The 20,058-nt window shown below is 41.7% G+C and overlaps 1 protein-coding gene across 1 annotated transcript; it reads right to left on the reverse strand.

The window, feature by feature from the left end:
- Positions 1-10,322: 10,322 nt before the first annotated feature.
- LOC103737634 (voltage-gated potassium channel subunit beta-1-like) lies at positions 10,323-13,201 on the reverse strand. Its single transcript, XM_008837467.1, has 2 exons — positions 12,180-13,201; positions 10,323-10,437 (listed from the first exon to the last, which is right to left on the reverse strand). The coding sequence occupies exons 1-2, from the start codon at positions 12,398-12,400 to the stop codon at positions 10,323-10,325; spliced, it is 336 nt and encodes a 111-aa protein (XP_008835689.1). The 5' UTR covers positions 12,401-13,201.
- Between the last annotated feature and the right edge of the window lie 6,857 nt (positions 13,202-20,058).

Consider the following 20,058-nt stretch of genomic DNA (forward strand, 5'->3'; position numbering starts at 1 on the left):
AGAATTTCATACATGCATATGAGGTGTTTTGATCAAATCCACGCCCACTCCCTCCCCTCCAACATTCCCCCCTCTGAAGAGGTGACCCTAAAATCATTTAAGGATTAGTTACAAGCTCTCAAATACTTTCGACATTTTTGGCCTTGGAACAGAGCATGTCGCTAACAGGCCCAAGGACATTTTGACTTTTAGCGAAGAAACTGGCTACATTTCTTTGGGGTCTTTTTACCCTAACTGCCTAGCCAATTCCTACCTCCTATTCTTATCACACCATCCTCTGAAGGGGTTACCCAAATTGCCAATAGGGAATAGGGACGCCAACAGCTCTGGCTTCTTCCATGCTGAACAGGTACGCAAGGTGAAGCAACTGGGGTACCCCCTTCGGCTTCGGTGGGTCTATCTAAAAGACTCCAAAATTGCATAAATTTTGTTTCTAAGGGGAGAAGAAAATCCTTGAATCATGAATAGGAGATGTGAAGGAGAAGTAAAGGCAACAGTAATTAGCATTACAATTTCTAGACAGGGGACTAGAAAAAGGTCAGAACAGTGCAATTTTCAACTGTTCATATGAGAGTCCATTGGAGTTTCTTGATGAGGGCTTCCAAAAGCATCCCTCTATTGGGTTCTTCCTCATTTTTCTTTTGTCTTCCAAGGTTGGACTAGTTGGCTGGGAAGAGTGGCTGGATACTCAGGGGAGGGTCCAGTGACCCTGCTTGGCACTCCTTTAATGAATGAGCACAACCGTCAACAAGCCCAATTGTGACTATGTTTATATGTTTTAATCAATGATAACAAAGTAGGAAGGAATTTTTTATTTGAAGATACTGTGAAGGAATTCTGTCTCACACAGAACTGAAAAATATTATTCATCTTAGTAAACATGAGCGTGATAAAGAATCTGGTCATCAGAAAACCTTTTAACAATCACATATGACTTTGGGAACTCATACTTTATGCAGACATACACAGTTGTACCTATGAGAAGTTTGGAAGTTTTCAATCTTATTCAAATATGTCACCATACAATATAAATTTCTAGAGACTATATTCCTATATAATACAAAACCACAAACAGGTGAGATCTACAAAAGGAGTTATTCTTGTCAATCCCCTTAGCACATTCCCCATTGGTAGGTAGTGTTGCTTGTAGATCTCTTGAAGTTATAATAAAGTTCTACTTTGAATCCATCTGGGCCTGGGCTGTTTTACTTTGGAGGCTTTGTATTAATATTTCAATTTTGTTATTTGTTATGGATCTGTTTAAGCTGTTGATCTCTTCTTGGATTAAACTTGGTGGATTCACTGAATTTTGAAATTGGTCTGTTTCTTTTAGATTTTCAAACTTTATAAAGTTTTAAAACTATTCCCATATAATATTCTGGATCTTTTTAGTGTCTGTTGTGATGTTTCCCCTTTTGTCTCTGATTATGGTAATTTTGATTTTCTCTAAAATTCTTTCTTTTGGTTAGCTGGGATAAGGGTTTGTCTATTTTGTTTATATTCTCAGAGAACCAGCTCTAAATTTCACTGATTCTATTATTATTTTTAAATTTCTATTTTATTGATTTTAGCTCTGATTTTTTATTCTTTTAGTCTGTTGGGTTTGGTTTGCTCTTGCTTTTCCAAATTCATGAGTTTTACAATTATTTTATGGGTGCTCTTTCTGATTATTTAATGTAGGTTCTTATAGCTATGAATTTCCCTTTTAGGACTGCTTTTAATGTGCCCCAGAGGTTTTGTTGTGTTGGGTAATCATTTTCATTTAGGTCCAGAAGTCCTTTTATTTCTTCTTGATTTCTACTTTGAACCATTCACCATTCAGGAGTGTGTTATTTAATTTACATACATTGTGTAGTTTCTAAAGCCTCTTTTGCTGTTGATTTTAAGTTTTGGTGTGTTATAGTCTGATAGAATACATGGAAATATTTCAGTTTTTGGTAATTGTTGAGGCTTGTTTTGTGCCCCACTATGTGGTCAATTTTACTAACTTCCATGGGTTGCTTAGTAGAATGTTTGTTCTTTGATGCTTTGTGGAATATTTGGTAAATATGTTATGTCCATTTGATGTATGACATTAATTCAGATATCTGTTTATTCTTTTTCCAGGTGACCTGTCCATTGGAGAAAGTGAGGTGCTGAAGTCACCTACTATTACCGAGTTGTGGCTAATCTGTGTGTTGAATTCCAATAGTACTGTTTTTATAAAATTGGGTGCACCAGAGTTTGATACATATATGTTCATGATTGTTATATCTTCTTGGTCGATTGTTTCCTTGATAAGAATATAGTGACCTTTATTTCTTCTTATAAATTTTAACTTGAAGTCTATTTTATCTGATATCAGAATAGCAACTCCTGCTTATTTCATAGTGCCATTTGCTTGGAATATGTTGTTCCATCTTTTCACCATAAGGTGCTGCCTATTCTTGGAGGTAAGGTGAGTTATGTACAGGCAATAGATGGATTGTGTTTCATAATCCATTCAACTAGTCTGTGTCTTTTGAGTAGGGAGTTGAGGCCATTGATAATTACAGTTATTATTATAAGGTGTGGCTTGGTCATTTTATTTTCTGTTTGTGTTTTTTTCACCTTATTTTCTGTTTCTGGATTTCATACCTTCATTTGTTTTCTTTCTGTAACTTCACGTGTGTGGCAATTTCTTCAGTCCTTTTGTATTTCTTCAAGCATTCTCTGTAGGACTGGTTTGGTGGACTGCATTCTTTTAGCCCATTTATATCATGGAGATTTTTCTTCATCCTTCAACTATGATAGACAGTTTTGCTGGGTAGTGTTCTGGATTGCTATCTGTGGTCATTATGAAGTTGGAGTACTTTGGTCCAAGTTCTTCTGGTTTTCATACTCTTTGCATTGAAAAATCAGCTGTAATTCTGATGGGTTTTCCTTTATATGTAACTTGTTTTTCTCTAGCATCTTTCAGTGCCCTTTCTTTGTTCTGAACATTTAGTGCTTTTACTATGACATGCTGTGAACTTTTCTGTTCCAGTCTGCCTATTTGGTGTTCTGTGTTCTCTTGTATCTGTACAGGTATCCCAATTTTGTTTTTTGACATTTTGTGTGGTTAAAACCTTTAATCCCAGCACTCAGGAAGTAAATGCAGATATATCTCTGCCTGAAGCCAGGCTGGTCTACATAGTGAGGCCAGGCAGTGCTAAATAGGGATGTCTAACAATTGATTTGTAACCAAGTCTTTGGATTATTAATCACCATTGGGACCCTTGAATGGAATCGTTAATGTCTTGGGATTTGGTTTCCTTGCGTGTACCATAGACTGAGAGTGGTCAAGTAGCATCCCCTGATGAACTGAACCTAGCTGAGATGGGTTTTGTTTAGGTTGCACAGGAGAGAGTTCTGGTCTTTTTTTTTCCCTTTTTTTTTTTGGAGACAGAGTCTCCTTATAGCCCCAGCTGGTCTGGAACTCACTATGTAGACCAGACTAGCCTCAATCTCACAGAGATCCACTATTTTCTGCCTCTGGAGTGCTGTGATTAAAGGCATGTGCCACCATCCCTGGCGCCTCTGGCACTTTTAACTAAATCATGACAAAACAAAAAAATCTGTTTGTAAATATTAAAAGACAAGAGTATTCACATAAAAATGCAGTGTATTTGCATACTTTTTCTATATGCATTTATCCAATATATATGTTTTGGGTGCTTGCTGTGTGCCACACCAATTATAGGCAGGGGGGTCACCCTGGAAAAAAGCAGGTAAAAATTCATCCTGTGATGGAACTGATTTGCATTCTGGTGGAGTCCCTGATTTATTGAAATGGTGGGAGGCTCTGGCAGCATGGCATCCATTTTTCAATAAAGCAGCAGTTGGTGAGAAACAAGGAGCAGCTGTTGCTGGAGGATGGGCATGTGCTTCCTGCCCCTTGCAAGCTGGTTAAGATGAAATCGAAAAGAAGCTTCTGTATAGGATAGTGAGATGCTCCATCCTATTCTTTACCATCAGTTAAGATGTATTTGCTAATATTCTGGATTCAAGTTCTCAGAATGAGAAGCAGTGTATACTCTATAAAGCCTCAGGTCTTGAATTCCAGAACCCTCAGAGAGCAAGTCATTCTATTCCTAGTTGTGGAGGTGATGACAGATAAGCTCTGGGGAAGCTGATGGTATTTAAAGACAATTTGTCAAGTAGAGGTGTTATACCAATTACCATCCCCCTCCCCAGAACCACACTTTCTGGGATCCCAGAGCCACTCAGTTCTAATGCAGACTGACAAAACTGACATGATACATTCTATTTGGGGTTTTGTCTAGTTTATAATGTCTGGGAAAGGGTTACTTACAAAGGCATGATCACTCATGGGCCCCATTTTTACATCTCAGCTAAGCTTCAAGATCTGCTGTCCACACACCAAGATGGACATCTTTGCCAAGATGGTGACTCTCCCTTTTTGCCCAGTGTCCTCAGCATCTGTCCTCACACCCTCTCCCTCATGCAACTGAAACTGACCGATTGGGTGGGAGAGGTGAGTGTCTCCAGTTCCCTCAGGGGACATGCCTACCCAACAAGAGGCAAAGCCAGAGCCCTTCAGTGTGCCCTGTCTACCAGTCCACACGTGCACAGATCTGCTGACTGTGACTTCTCTCCCACCAACAAGGCTGATATAGTAAAAATCACCACTGGAAAGTCAGGCGCTCTCACATACCACAGATAAAGTCTTCACCATCCTCTACTCATAATTGTGACTCATTGTCTGATGTTGGAAATCTAATTTAATTATGCAATGACTCAGTTTTCATATTGACAAAGCATGTGCCAGCTTCTTGCCTAGTGCTCACAAGATTTTTTGGAAAATCTAGTCCCCAAAGTAGCAACAAAACAATAAAGGGAAAATGAATTCTTTGTAACTTTACCTGGAATTATGTACTTGTCACATATACTTATGCCTAGCTTTTTATCAGACAAGAGACATTAGGTGTCTTTGATGTGCAAGATTCTGACTCGAGGCCATGTGGGCCACCCTTGCTCCCTCCTGCCACATACCTCATCCTAGCTGGGCAGGCATATGCGGCGGTGAAGCAGAAAGGCTAAGGTGCTGGGCCATGGAGTCAGGCATGTTGGATAACTTTGGGTAGGTTTTCTTCCTGAGCTTGTTTACTCACAAATAAAATGTAGATAATAGCACCTACTACACAGAGCTGTTTGGAGTCTTGAATGAGAATAACTGGAAATGGCCACAAGCCTTATGCACAGTACACGTGAACTTCTTTTTACATTTTTTATTCATTTTATTTATACCATCTACAAATCAGCTTCCCTTTTTCCTTTTCCACTCCCTCTCCCAGCTCTTCCCCTCAAGTTTCTAGTATGAGGCAGGTACTCAGTAAATGCTGGTCAAGAGAGAGTAAAAGATGGATCCCTAGCTTCCAGTAGCTGAGTCAGCGCATGAAACAGTTAGATACCAAGTAACTAGTTGTACACCTGGCGGGTCAGCGATGCACACAGAGCTGAGTGAGGGGGTGCTACTAACTAGATAAGAAAGAAGGCTACATGGGGGAAGAGGACTTTGGATTGAAACCATGATCCTTTACATGGGGCAGGGCTCAATCACAAATGCAGTTGTGCTCTGGTCACTCAAATACAAACATTCTCTCTGCTTTCTGGTTTGTAACTTACTGCCCTATCACAGTGATAAGGCAGCTGTGTTAGGCTCTTTTTATTGTGCAACAAATTATCATTGATTTGGTGGCTTAAAACAACATGAGCGCACTTTGTACCAGTTGTGGAAGCCAGAATCTTCCAGCCAATCCTCTTAGACTGCAGTCAAGATACAGATAGGGCCGGTCCTCATGGAGGCCTTGAGAGAGAACCACTTTCTGGACTATTCATTTTTCTCTGGCTGCATTCCATCGCACTCAGCCTTTTCCTCCCATCTCACTGCTGTCAGTGCATGGTTTTCAAAATCTCCCTCCACCTCACTCATAAGGATGTTTGTGATGACACCAAGTTAAGTAATCCAGGATGTCTGAGCTCAAGATCTTCAATTTAACCCTAGCTGCAAAGCCCTTTGAGTCACACATTCACAACACTGGGATTAGGTCAGGACTTACATATCTTTGGGAGTCATTATTCAGCTTGTCACAGAAGCCAATAAAAAGAAGAGGGAGGCCATGTTATCTGAACACTTAGCTTCCCCCACCCCTCAGAGTGTATCCTAATAGTGAATCCCCAAAATAGGTCAGCAAATTAATAAGACACATACCTTTCTCACACTGTGTATACTATTGATCACTATATGCTTACACTTTGCCACTGTCTTTCACTTAAGAGTATAAATTTGAGCTAAGGTGTGTCACTGGTGCTATGGAGACAGAGCATTTGCAGTATTTCCTAAGAAACAGAAAGGTGGATCAAAAAGATCCAGGTTGAGGTACTGGGTAGGGTAAGTGACTAAGGAGACAAAAGGCGGGGAAAGAAATGGTCACAAGATGAACAGAGGCTTCAGGGTGAGTTCTGCCTGGACTTGGCTTACAATCATTTCTGACATGGGAGCCAAGGGCTGTGTGAAGAATGGGGCATGGAGCTGCTAATTCACTCCTTGAGAGAATTATTCATACACTCTCAAGAAGAGGGGTGAATGGTCAGTCTGCAGTCTCTGGACTGCAACAATCTATTTCCTCATAGCAGAGCTGGGCTAAGGAATGCAGTGACCACTAGAAAGTGGGATTGGCAAGAATATAGTTTCTACCCTGAAGGCTGCAGAAGGAAAGTAGCTTTGTGGGCACTTGGGTTTCACACTTGTGATTTCTACATGAAAGAACAAATATATGTTGTTTTAAGACACTAGTTTTATTGTTTTACAGTGATTAGAAAGTAATGCATATGAAGTTTCTAGCTTTGTGTCTTAGTGGCCTTTATGTTCCCTTTTAATCCATTTCTTGTTCTGAAACAGACCAGAGAAAGTCTTCCTGAAACCTTCAGGAAACACCTGGTACAAAATCAAACCTCCTTCTCTGACTAAGAAATTATCCTGAGTGTTTACGAAGTGCCAAGTCTGATTTCCAGGGAGTTGCCTTTGAGAAATTGTATTTCTGTGAAATTGAAGTGCATTATGTAATTATTGACTGTATCGAGTGAGATGCTACACGGTAGACCGTGCGTTTCCCAACTCCTTTGTATTTCAACCTCTAATAATAGTTTATTTTCTCCTCTTTAAAATTGAACAAATATGACTTACATTGAGACAAAACTTTCTGGAACAAGACTACTGAGATTATCCTGAGAATTTGCCATTTTGAAGGTAAATACAGATTCCGGAATGTTTGTGCATGTAGAGGTAGGAGTTGGAGTAGTGGGTCTGAAGGTCTAGTTTCATTAGATGCCCCAGATGAACGCTGTACTGTTCTTGAGATAAGAGAGTAGTGTTTATTAAAGCCACCTTACTTATGCAGTTAATTTTTATAATGAGCTTGATGTAATCTCAGATCACAGATATGAAAACAAAATCCTTTAACTTGAAAATCTAAAGTGGAAACTAATTTCAAAGAAACAGAGAATTGGGTACTTATTAGCATGTGTTCCTCAGGTCCTTTTCTTATGTGAGAGCTCCCTGAAACCAGATGGACCTTCCAGAAGATGCTAGCTCATCACACAGAGCACAACTTCCTTCAGATGAGCCCCTTCTGGGCATGCTCCTAGGAGATGTTAATTACCAATACAGAAAGCTTTTCTTGCTGACAACACTAGTCATATACAGTTTCTTTTATATTTAGATCTGTTAGGGCAATAAATGTTTTCTATGAGAGTATATCACCTGGAGCAATTGCTCCTCTTGCAGAGGACAGGGGTTCAGTTTCCAACACCACACAGTGGCTTACAACCATCTATAATTCCAGTTCTAGGGGAAATAAAAATAAATAAATCAAAAAAGAGTGCATCAGAAAGCAAAATATGGTTAACTTAAAGAAGCAGTTACCATATAGAGTTTAAATGAGAGATACAATCACAGTTGGAAATCATAAAACAAAATCTAGGAGGAATGGAGAGTACTAGAACCATTCTGAAAACTATGAAGCTGAGCCATGGTGATGGTTTTCAAGTGCTGGATCTCTCACAAGGCAGGGAATTACAGGTAACTCATTTTCCTTTCAATGGAGAACTGGCCCAGAAGTTTCCAATGCAGTTTTGAAGAGCTGAGTCCATTGCAAGAAGGGCTTTTGTGTAATGGAGAAATGTTTGGACATTTGGGTGATTCTGCAGTAGAACAGTCAGGCCATCTAAGCAGGTGTGAGGACTGAAATGGAAAAGAAGGTCTGTCTCCCCAGGTATCTGCAGTAGGTCGAGGTTTTCTGCTTACCTGTGTGTGCGGCCATGTTTTCTCACCCCTCAATCTTTTATTAGTATTTTATTCTTTAAGATGTTTGTGCATGCATACAATGTATGTTGATACTATTCACTCTAGCTCCTCCCCTCAACTCCTTGAAGATCCATCCCCCACCCCTCCCAACTTCATGTTCTTTTCCTTTTTTATTTTTCCTTTTACAAGCCATTGAGTTCAATTACTGCTGCCCATATGCACATAGGTGTGGGACATTCATTGGAACATGGTTGACCTGCCAGGGCTGTGCCCCTGAAGAAAACTATACCTCCCCCAGCAACTGTTAATTGTCAGTATCTGCTCAGACAGTGATGGGGGCTTGTTTGCCCCTCACCCTTTCATGCTGGAATGTTTACTGGCTTCATTTCTAGGTCCTGTACACACAACCATAGCTGCTGAGAGTTCATCACTGTGTGTGTGTGTGTGTGTGTGTGTGTGTGTCTGTGTAGTTTCCTGTCATGTCCAGAAGACAGAAGACTGTTTCACCCTGGTTCTCTCTGATCTCTGACTTTTACCTTCATTCTGCCCCCTCTTCTGTGATGGTCCCTGAGCCCTGGGGGAAGGGGTGTGATAGAGCTGTCACATTTATGACTAAGCACTCCACAGACACTTATTATCTGCACTTTGACCAGTTGTGAGTTTCTGTATTAACTGCTGTCCACGGCACAAAGCAATTTCTCTGATGCAGTCTGAGAGTCATGGGTGATATGAAGGGGGGAAGGTGAGAGTGGGGAGGGGGTTTAAGGGGAGAGAATGATGGGAGATCAGAAGACAACTTGAGAGAGTCAGTTCTCCCCTTGCACCATGTGGATTCTGGGGCTCTAAATCAGGTCATCAGGACTGATGGCAAGTGCCCTTATGCACTGAGCCATTTCGTAGGCCCAGCTTTGAAATTCATTTTTTAATATAGTATTTTTATTCTCTAAGAATTTCATAAATGTACATAATGTATTTTGATTATATCCACCTACTCTCCCTACCTCCAATTCCTTCTGAATACCTCCCAGCCCCTCTCAACTTACATCCCTCTTTTTAAAAATATTTTATTATTTTCAATTTATGTGTATGAGTGCATTGCCTGCATGTAAGTGCACCTGTGTCATGCAGTGCCCATGGAGGTCAGAAGAGGGTGTCAGAGCCCCTGGAACTGGAGTTAAGGAGAGTTGCTAGCTGCCATGTAGGTGCTGAGACTCAAACTCGGGTCCTCTGCAAGAGCAGTCAGTGCTCTTAAACACTGAGCCATCTCTCCAGTCCCTTATATCCTCTTTTTCAGAAGGATGACTTACTGAGTCCAATTTGTGCTTCCCATACACATGAGTATAGAGCTATCCAGTGATGTATTGGCAACCTCCTGGGACTCATACCACTGAGGAAGAATGATTCTCCCTCCCCAGCAGCCATCAACTGCCAATAGCTCCTCAGTCATTGGTAGGGACCCATGAACCCCTCCCCTCTCCATGCTGTAATGCTGACTGGATTGATCTTGTGGAGGTCTTGAGGTGGCAATCACAGATGTTGTGAGTTCGAGTGTACTTACCATGGCACATCCAGAAGATGCTGTTTATAGCAGTCTTCCCTGATCTCTGGTTCTTACAATCTTTCTATCTCTTCTTCCATGATGTTCCTTGAGCCTTGTGGGGCAAGGGGTTGATGCCGATGTCCCATTTACTGATGAGAATTCCCAAATACTTATTCTCTTCACTTTGGCCAGTTGTGAGTTTCTGTATCAACTGTTGCCCACTGCAAAAAGAAGCTTCTCTGCTGAGGGCTGAGAGCTGTACGAATCTATGTGCACAAAGTTAATTACTTAGAGGGCAGTTGGATATTATGTCCATTTATTATGTCCAAAATACTGTAATATGTTCTTCACTAGGGCCAAAGGCCTCCTTAGCCTTGGAAAGTTTTACAGTACAAGGCATGACTTCCCTCCTTGGGATTGGGACTTAAATTCAATCAAGAATCAGTTGGTTACCTATTACAATAACATACCTTGCCAGGCTATTGTAGCTCTCAGGGTTCGCAGCTGGGTAAGACTGTCAATGACTCCTCTCCCCAAACAACCTTCACAGTACCTTCCAGCAGCATGAAACCTAGAAAATAAGAAGCTTATGAAACAGTAAGTTTCCATATATATATATATAGCCTTTTCAAGCATCATTAGTGTAAATTAGCCTGCCCCACTCCCCCCTCCATTGTATTCTCCCATCTCCCTCCCAGAATGGGCTGAAGAGAATGTTCTGCTGCCCCAACTGCAGGAAGAGTACAGGTCACCCTTACAAACCACCTGACTGTAACCCACATGCATGAAGTGTCAGCAGTGGGGCACCTCTGCTTTCTCATCCTCCCATTCAGATCCTTCCCCATCCTTCCCTTTTCCCCTTCATATCACCTGTGTTCTACTGTCCCCTTTCTCCTAAGACCTTTCTCTCTATGCCCACCCCTCAACAGTCCTTTCTCTAGTTTCTTGACTTCCATAGGATTTCCAGGTTAAAGACACAAACCTAAAGATTTGATACTAGGATCCACAAATGAGAGAGAACATTTGGCATGTATATTTCTGGGCCCGAGTTACATCACTCAATGTCAATTTTCTCACTTCCATCCATTTAGCTGCAAATTTTATAATTTTCTTTTTCTTTACAGCTGAATAAAATTCCACTGTGTGCATCTATGTATCACATTTCCACTATCCATTCAGTTGCTGGGCGTTTAGGCTGTTTCCATCTCCTAGCTATTATTAATAGAGCAGCCCTGAAAATGGATGAACAAGTCACACACCCATCCACACACACAGAACTAAGGAACTGGAACATTTGCTTGACAACTTCCAGGTGGCTCCCACCAACCATTTTCTCACTGCCCAGTGGATTCAAATCTGCCTGGTGCCTTGCAGAGTTCTGCCTTGCAGAAACTCTATGAAAGTGACTTAGTGACTACATTTTAGGAAGGCTCCCCGCCCCCCCTGCCCAATTCTCTCTATTTCATTTTGAGATACATGTAAATAACAAAGCCATGTCTATGAATGAGAAACCAAAGACTTTGGAGGAAGTGGCAGGAACTTCTCTGCATTTCATACACTGAGAAACTAGAAGCACAGCAGCATCACAGAAGAGTCTGGAAAGGACATGTCATGAGGTGGCAGGTACATAACTGAATAGTAGATTTTCTTTTACTACAGGAAGATTTCTGTTACTGGAAATGATGACTTCCTATATTATAATACAGGACACGAGGATAAAACATTTATGAGGACAATTAACATTGAAAACCGACTCCATATTTCACAACACCCATACTTTATTCATTTCAAGCAGTAATTCACATTTAAATACAACAGTGTTCAGTTTAATTTACTACTGTAGGTGTTTTTTCATGCCACAAAACTTCCCTAAAAGTTTTGCTTAGCATTTAGTATCTTGGTCTTTCAAAAGATAAGAATGTAGTAACAGATAGGAAACTGCTTCTGATAGGACAATCGCAAAAATTACAGTCTGTGCGTGAGACAGGACAAACACATCTGCTCCTGGCAAACTGTCCTGATGGAAGAGACAGTTTCCAGCAGTTGGGGATTTTTCTGCAGGCTGAAATTTGTACAGGTCCCAGGGCGTTCATAACACAGAATATACAAAATGGGCCACATTTTAAAATCGCACACACGGATACACACCAGCTTGAGGTTTTTCACCCCCTCCTGAAGGGCTATTTTAGAAGTAAACACCTGAGAACTCTAAATTAAGCAAGCCACCGATGAGTAAGTCACTGCCAAACCGAACAGCCTCCGGTGCACCTGTGAAGAGCACGGAAACCCGAGCGGGGGAATCTCGCACCATACCTGTATTTCATGCCCGTCTGCTTGGCGGTGGACTCCTTGAGGGAAATGTGATGCTGGGGGATGAAGGTCCCCAGGCTGCGAGCGATGATAGCGACCGTGCGGAATTTGGCCCGGGCTGCGTTCACCACATTGGGGGCGGTGGAGCTCTGCTTGCTCAGAAGTCGGTCCTCGCCATTCCGACTCTTCAAATTGTGCTCTGTGCAGGCTATGGAGACTTGCATTGCTTCCCCGGGCAGCGCACGGCCCCTCTCAGAACCCCACGGCACAGGCGGTCAGCAGAGGTCAGGCAGCTGGGGGTTCTGCTGTCTTTTAACCCCTCCTTGCTTCCCCTTTCTGGGGACGCTTCAGAGGGGTCCTGGCGGCTGACTTCAGAGTGGGCAAAGTGGCATAGAGGCTGCGGAGTCCCGGAGACCCACAGAAGTAAACAGCCAAGCCCGAAGTTGTCAGAAGCAGCTGGAGCGCAGATCAGCCCTGCTGTGATCTCCGCTGATTAAACAGCCAGATCCATGTGGTCAGGAGGCTGGTGCAGAAGCCTAGAGCTGAGCGTTCATGGTGGCTGCACACAGCCCTGCCGGGAGCCAGTCCGCGGTGCCTGAATGCGGCGGGCTGGCTTCTGGGCGCTGGCTCAAACCAGCGCAGGCATACCGCAAGATGCGCCTCCAGCACCCTCTGGACCACAGGCAGGAGGCTCAACTGGCGCGGAGCATCCCAAGACGCAGCTAGCTGCAAGCGGGTCCCCCAGGACGGATGGTCTGCACCCACTCCACCTGTCAGCTCCCTCTCTCCCGGCTTCTCAGGATGCCGAGGTGTCTCGAGACCCCTCCCCACTCATCCTTAGGCGAAAGCTGGGGCTGCTGAGCCGGCACTGACTGGGGTTTGCAGTTGCGTGCAGAAGCTGGCAGGTCCCTTTAAGGCGCTCCTTGCCTTTGTGTGCAGTGGGAAGACAGGGCTCACTTTCACCACTTGCTGGAACAGAACCGAGAGGGCTGCTCCATGCAGGGCTCTGTCTAGATGCCACCGAATCTTGCTGCAGCACAACAATTGGAACTGGGGAAGGCTGAGTGGGGGTACTTCTCAGTGCAACGTGCCAGTGATTAGCACGTGAATACTCTTGACTGGCTTGTAGAACACAACTTGGAATCCCTGTTATTAGTCTTGCCAAGGTTCATTTCCCCTCTGCACGTTCTTTGTTTGTTTATTTATTTATTTATTTATTTATTTATTTATTATTTATTTGATCTTTTTTGAGACAGGGGCTCCCCGTAGCCCCAGCTGTCCTGGAACTCACTATATAGACCAGGTCGGCCTTGAACTCACAGAGATCTGCCTGCCTCTGCCTCCCGAGTGCTTATTTCCTTAGCAGATAAGTTTAGAGTTTCCTGAAGAGCCACAGTGCAGATTGTTTGGAGTCAAGGCTGTGAACTTACTGCAAATCTATTTTGAATAGCCGAGTAGGGACTTTGGGGTGCTGCATGGAGGACTGAGCCCTCAACACACAGGAGGGAGGCTGGCTGCACTGGGGGAACAGCAAGGCAGCATCACCACCCAGAAGGCCCAAGAAGGTGGCAAGAGCCACATGTACTAGCTGGATGGGGTCCTGTGAGTCCAGCCTGAACCCACATGCAATAGGAATCTTGTCTGGCTATGAGTCACATGCAGAGCAACTGCCCGATAAATGTGCTTGGACCAAAGAAAGCACAAGATGGTTGGTAATTTGAAACATGTGAGAAACAAACTGTGGATTTACTCACAATAAAATTATGACTTTTGCAAAATCAGCTTTATAATGTGATTCCCAATAGAGGTTACTGACAACAAAGAACATGCATCTGTTTATCTTGTTTATTTTGTGTGTGTGCTGTGCATAGTGTGAATGTGGAGGTCAGAATACATACAGCCTGCTGGAGTTGGCTCTTTCCTTCCACCATGTGTTTCTGGAGGATGAACCTCAGGTTATCAGCTGGCAATAAGCACCCTTACTTACCGAGCCATCTCACCAGGAACTCTAGGTGGTCCTGTGCCACCAAGATAGAAATCTCCTAGACTCATCCACACTCTTTTCCATTACACTATAGTGTGGTTTAAATATTATGTGTTGATTATGTAATGCTAAAATCCATGCCTGGAATAGATTTTAACTCTGGCACATGCTCCATTTGATAGCAGCTTCTTACATCGTGGGTCACAAATCCATATGGTATCAGGTCAGAAAATATGGGGGTCATGGAAAATTTGGCAACAGAAAAAGGTTTCTGTGCATGCAACAACCAAAAATTAATTCAAAATCCAAAGTGTAATGAATCCAATTCGTTTCTGGCCCTGCTTGCCTATTTTGCATCAGACAACTTCTCTGCCCTTCTTATCTGCCACATGCACCCTCACGCCACCATTAGTGGAGCGGTCAGTTTCTGAAGCCCGGAAATTAGATAACAGTGGCTAATGGGTCACATGCTAATTAAAGTGGGAAATCAGACTTTAAATATATGTCCCTGCATTGTCACACAGCAGGGTTGGGGGGTCCTCATTATGAATTCCAGGCTTAAATAAGACACACAAATTTGCATAGAGACACATTTATATAGGCAGATATATAGACATAGATGTAAATGTAAATATGGGTATAGATAGAGTTAGGGATGGATTGTGTACAAGAGTATTGAGGCCCTGACATCACCCCTCTCATATGTCAGAATGTGGCTTTGGAGACAGGCTCTTTAAAGATATAACTGAAGTGTATGAGACCATACACGTGAGCTCTAACTCATATGACACATGTCCCTTTAAGAGGAGACCAGGGCCCAGACATATGAAGACTGTGTGGAGACACAGAGAGCAGAGGACCATCTACAAGCTAGAGAGAAAGTCCTTAGAAGAGCCAAACTTGCTGTCACGTGGGTCTCAGACATCCAGCTTCCAGAACTGTAAGAAAAATAATTTCTGTTGTTTTAGTCCCCCTGCCTGTGTTACTTTGTTGTGGCCACCCTGAAAGATTAATGCAGGCATAGATATACTTTATTTTTATTTTCAATTTGTATTTTTGGTCATAAGAAACTGTGAGCTCACTAAAGAAGCTTCTAAAAGTCATTATTAAATAGATCAAGATGAATATTATTATCAAATTATTATACATACCACTAAACAGGAGAATGTGAGTTCCAGACAACACAACAAAGCTGTTTCTCAAAAAACCAAATGCAAATAAAGAAACAGAAATACCAATGCCCCTAGGAAAGCTATTCAAATGAATGCTCACCAAAGAAAGGCTCCAAATATAATTCATTTATTTCTGTCTATAAAGTCATAAAGACTATATGGTAACTCTTCTTTTTTTTTATTAGCAGGAAAACAACGAGTTTCATTCTGACATACACAGGATGCTGGATTTGTATCATATGCACCACATTACCACCACTAATCCTTCCTCTGTTCCCCATGCTTTTTGCTAATGGTCTTCCTTCCACTTTGATGTTGTATGGTGTCTTGATAGAAGTGGTTTTAAGCATATTTAGCTGTTTCTTTTGTGATAGTGATCTCCCTCTTCTGCCAAAGTTGCTTTTAAGGGCTTGCTTCATCATCCCTGCAGCCCTTAGAGATGTCACAAAGCAGTAGGGAGAGCTCCACACCAACAGACAAAGACATGGGGAACAAACTCTGTCAGTTCACTTGTAACTGAGGAGTAGACCTAAAGCTCTCTGTAACTTTTTTCACTCAGTTGAAGGGGGGAGCACAGATTTATTTCTAAAATTCATGCTCTGTAGATACCATATTTTTCAAGGTTGTGATAGCAAGCTTGATAGAGTCAAATTATCACTTATTATTCAATTTTGCAGAATCTCAGCTGATCCTTATTACTTGATAGGTGAAATTCATTTACATTAATATCAGTAATATTGGATCATGGGCTTTATTTATTTATTTATTTATTTATTTTTTATTTTATGTGTATGAGTGTTTGGTCTGCATGTATGTAAGTGCATCTGTATGTGCAATATCCACGGAAGCCAGAAGAGGGCATTGGCAATTGTTATGGGCAATTGTTAGCCACCATGTGCTGGGAACCGAACCCAGGTCTACTAGAAAAGCAGTCAGTGCTCTTAACTGCCTAGTTATCTTTCCAGCCCCATATTGGGTCATGTTGATAAAAGTGTTTAAGAACAGATGACAAGGTACAAAACTTGCATCCTCATGTCTTTTGTCCTCATGGTCATCTTAATGTTCCTGGTAACTCTAGGGGCTTGACAAGGAGAAGTCAGTTGGAGTTGAGTGTGAGGCTCAGGTTTCTTTTGCCCCTCTCCTTCCTGCTCCACTGAGCAGGATGCTTAGACCAAGTAGTGTAGGAATGTGGCTCTCCAGAGAAGAACTCCACCTGGAACTCCATTCTATAGGTGAGGAAGCACAAGATGTAGAGAAGTTAAACTCATCCAAGGTGACACAGGCAGAAGGAGGATTTAACTGAGGAAGCCTTCCCTGGACATTTGGTTATTAACCAAATGGTTATTAACTTGCTCCTCACTGCAAGTCTTATTCATTAGAAGAATTTGCATTGCACCCTTTTATGAATGCAGAGGATGGGGAACAGCAGAAGTAGGATTAGTGATGGAAATGGGGTGCATATGATCAAAATACAGCATCGTATTTATGTCAGAATGAAACTGGTCATTTTCCTGCTGATAAAAAAGAAAAAAAGAGTTATCATATATTCTTTATGACCATAGATATAAATAAATGAATTATATTTGGAGCCTTTCTTTGATGAGCATTCATTTGAGTAGCTTTCCTAGGGGAAACCCCATTCCTACTATATGTGGTAGAAATTGAATTTTGAAAGTCTAAACATTTCACAAGAATGAGGTCATCCATGCTCAGTAGCTTTGGGGAATGCTTTTTATGAATGTTTTATTAAAAACAATTCATGGACTGGAGAGATGGCTCAGCAGTTAAGAGCACTGATGGTTCTTGCAGAGGATTCCCAGCCCCTACATGGTAGCTAACAACTGCCCATAAGTCCAGTTCCAGGGGATCTGACACTCTCTTCTGACCTCTTGTCTGCTTGGTGTTCTAAATGCCTTCTGTATCTGGATGGATATCTTTTTTCCTAGATTTGGGAAATTTCCTATGATTTTTTTTATTCAAAATGTTTTCTATGTCTTCAGCATGAAATTCTTCTTCTGTGCCCGATTCCTATATTTGGCCTTTGCAAAGTTACCTATAATCCTTAAATAGTCTGTTCATACTGTCTTATTAATTTATCCTTGTCATAGTCTGAATGTCTGATTCCTTTATCTTGTCTTCAAGTCTTGATACTCTGTTGATCCATTCTGTTGGTGTGGTTTTGCACAGAGCCTTTTATTTGAATTACTGAAGTTTTCATTTCCAGTATTACAATTTAGGATTAAAAGTTTTCCATCTCTATTTTTTTTGTCTTTTTGAAGCAGGGTCTCCCTGTAGCCCCAGCTTTCCTGGAACTCACTATGTAGACCAAGCTGGCCTTGAACTCATAGAGATCTGCCTGCCTCTGCCTCCCAAGTGCTGGGACTACAGACGTGCACCACCACGCCTGGCCATTTTCCATCTCTATTGTATGCACTGTCATATCCTGCATTGACTTCCTTATTTCATTTGGTTTTATTCATTTGAATTCATTCAGCTATTGATTTGTGTCCTCTTTGGTTTCTTTAAGCATATTAGTCATTTTTTTTGAGTTATTTGTCTGGGATTTCATCTAACTCACTTTCATTGCAGGGCCTTACTCTAGATTAATGTCATGTTTTTTATTTTTATTTTTTGTATTTTTGAGACAGGGTCTCCTTGTAGATCCAGCTGGCCTGGAAGTCTATGTAGACCAGGTAGACCTTGAATTTACAGAGGTCTGCCTGCCTCTGCAGTGGAGTGCTGGGATTAAAGGCGTGTACCACCACACCTGGCTAATGTTTCCCTAGTCTTTCGTGTTTATTGTGTTTTTGTTGTGCATCTGAGATTATAGAATTCTCTCTCTCTCTCTCCTCTATCTCTCTCTTTCTCTCTCTCTCTGTATGCAGATACACATCTGTGTACAGTACTCATGTGTGGAGTCCAGAGGCCATAGGTCAACCTTGGGTACCATTCTTTAAGCATATCCATCTTTCTCTCTCTTCTTTCTTCTTTCCCTCCCTCCCTCCCTCCCTCACTCCCTCCCTCCCTCTCTCCCTCCCTGCTCAGTTTAGAAACTGTGCTTCCTTCTAGAAGCCTCCTTGGGCTCTACAAGCCTGGGCAAGTCTCTGTTCCTGTGAACTCCCAGCATCCTTCAGGTGATGAAGCCAGAAGCTAAGCTACAGGGCCATGCATTAACCTGGAACTAGGATTTGTAGGCTAGGATTTGTCTGTCTCTACCTCTCAAATACTGGGATTACAAGCATGTGACATTACACGTCACCTGACTTTTTTACGATGGTGCTATGGATCAAACTCATGTCCTTGACCTTTCAAAGCAAGCCATTCCCTACCCCTGGATTTTTGAAAAAACCAGTCTTCTTTCAGTGGAAGATTAACCTGGAACTAGGATTTGTAGGCTAGGATTTGTCTGTCTCTACCTCTCAAATACTGGGATTACAAGCATGTGACATTACACGTCACCTGACTTTTTTACGATGGTGCTATGGATCAAACTCATGTCCTTGACCTTTCAAAGCAAGCCATTCCCTACCCCTGGATTTTTGAAAAAACCAGTCTTCTTTCAGTGGAAGTGTTTGCAGTGTTCAAAAGACTGTGGTACTTGGATTGATGTAATTTTTTCTCTGCTAGATTGATGTTTAGGGAACCAGGCTCGGTCCATAATATTCCTAAAAGTAGAATACTGTCTGCAAAAACAATATCAAAGGGTAAGCTCACTATGAGCTTATAGTAATAGCCAAATAACAAATAATTCCCCCTTAGATTCCAATCATTTCAGGAAGTAAAGAAACACCAATGGTACAGTGTGCTCCAAGATTTTAGTTACTGGGGGTATGGGTGAAAAGGAAAAAAGCAACACAAGACTTGTGATTATGGGGCTGGGAAGCTGGCTCACTTGGTCAACTGCTTGTCACAAAAGCACGAGGACCACAGTTAGGTCCACAGCATCCATGTAAATATCGAGGTGTAGTGGTACATGCTTATCCTCCTATCCACAGGGATGTGGAGCCAGCCTTGTGTACATGTCAAGTTTCAGGCTAGCTGGAGTTACAGGGAGACCCTGTCTCAAAAACAAAAACAAAACAAAGCAAAAAACAAATAAAAGAGAAAAATCTATTAAGAGGACATTATAATTTTAAATATTTATGCACTGAATTCAGGTGCACCCAATTTCATAAAACAAATACTACTAGATGTAAAGTCACAGATCAATCTTAACATAATAACAATGGATGACCTTAATACTTCACTTTCATCAATAGACAGGTCATCCTGACAAAAGACAGAGAAGCATCTGAATTAAATGACATCACAGATCGAATGGAACTAACAGAAAATTCTCACCAAGCACCATAGAATACACATTCTTCTCAGCATCCCATGAAACTTTCTTTAAAATAGATCATATAATGGGACATAAGAAAGTCTTAAGAATATAGTCGAATTGGAAGAATTTTTTTATTCTACCTGACCACAAAGGAATAAAATTAGAATTAGCAGCAAGAAAAACTAAAGAACATATACTCATGGAGGTATGAATGTATCACCAAGGAAATTAAGAAGAAAATTAAAAAATTGCTAGAAATGAATTAAAATGAAGTCACAATGTACCAAAATATTCGGACTATGCTAAAAGCAGTAACCCCCATTTGTACTCTTGTAAGCAATTCCTATAAAACTCATTGATTCACCAAGTTTGGAGTCTGTCATTGGTTCTTTTTCTGGGGTG

Source organism: Nannospalax galili, unplaced genomic scaffold (genome assembly GCF_000622305.1).
Source record: "Nannospalax galili isolate Female #2095 unplaced genomic scaffold, S.galili_v1.0 scaffold617, whole genome shotgun sequence".
NCBI lineage: Eukaryota > Metazoa > Chordata > Mammalia > Rodentia > Spalacidae > Nannospalax > Nannospalax galili.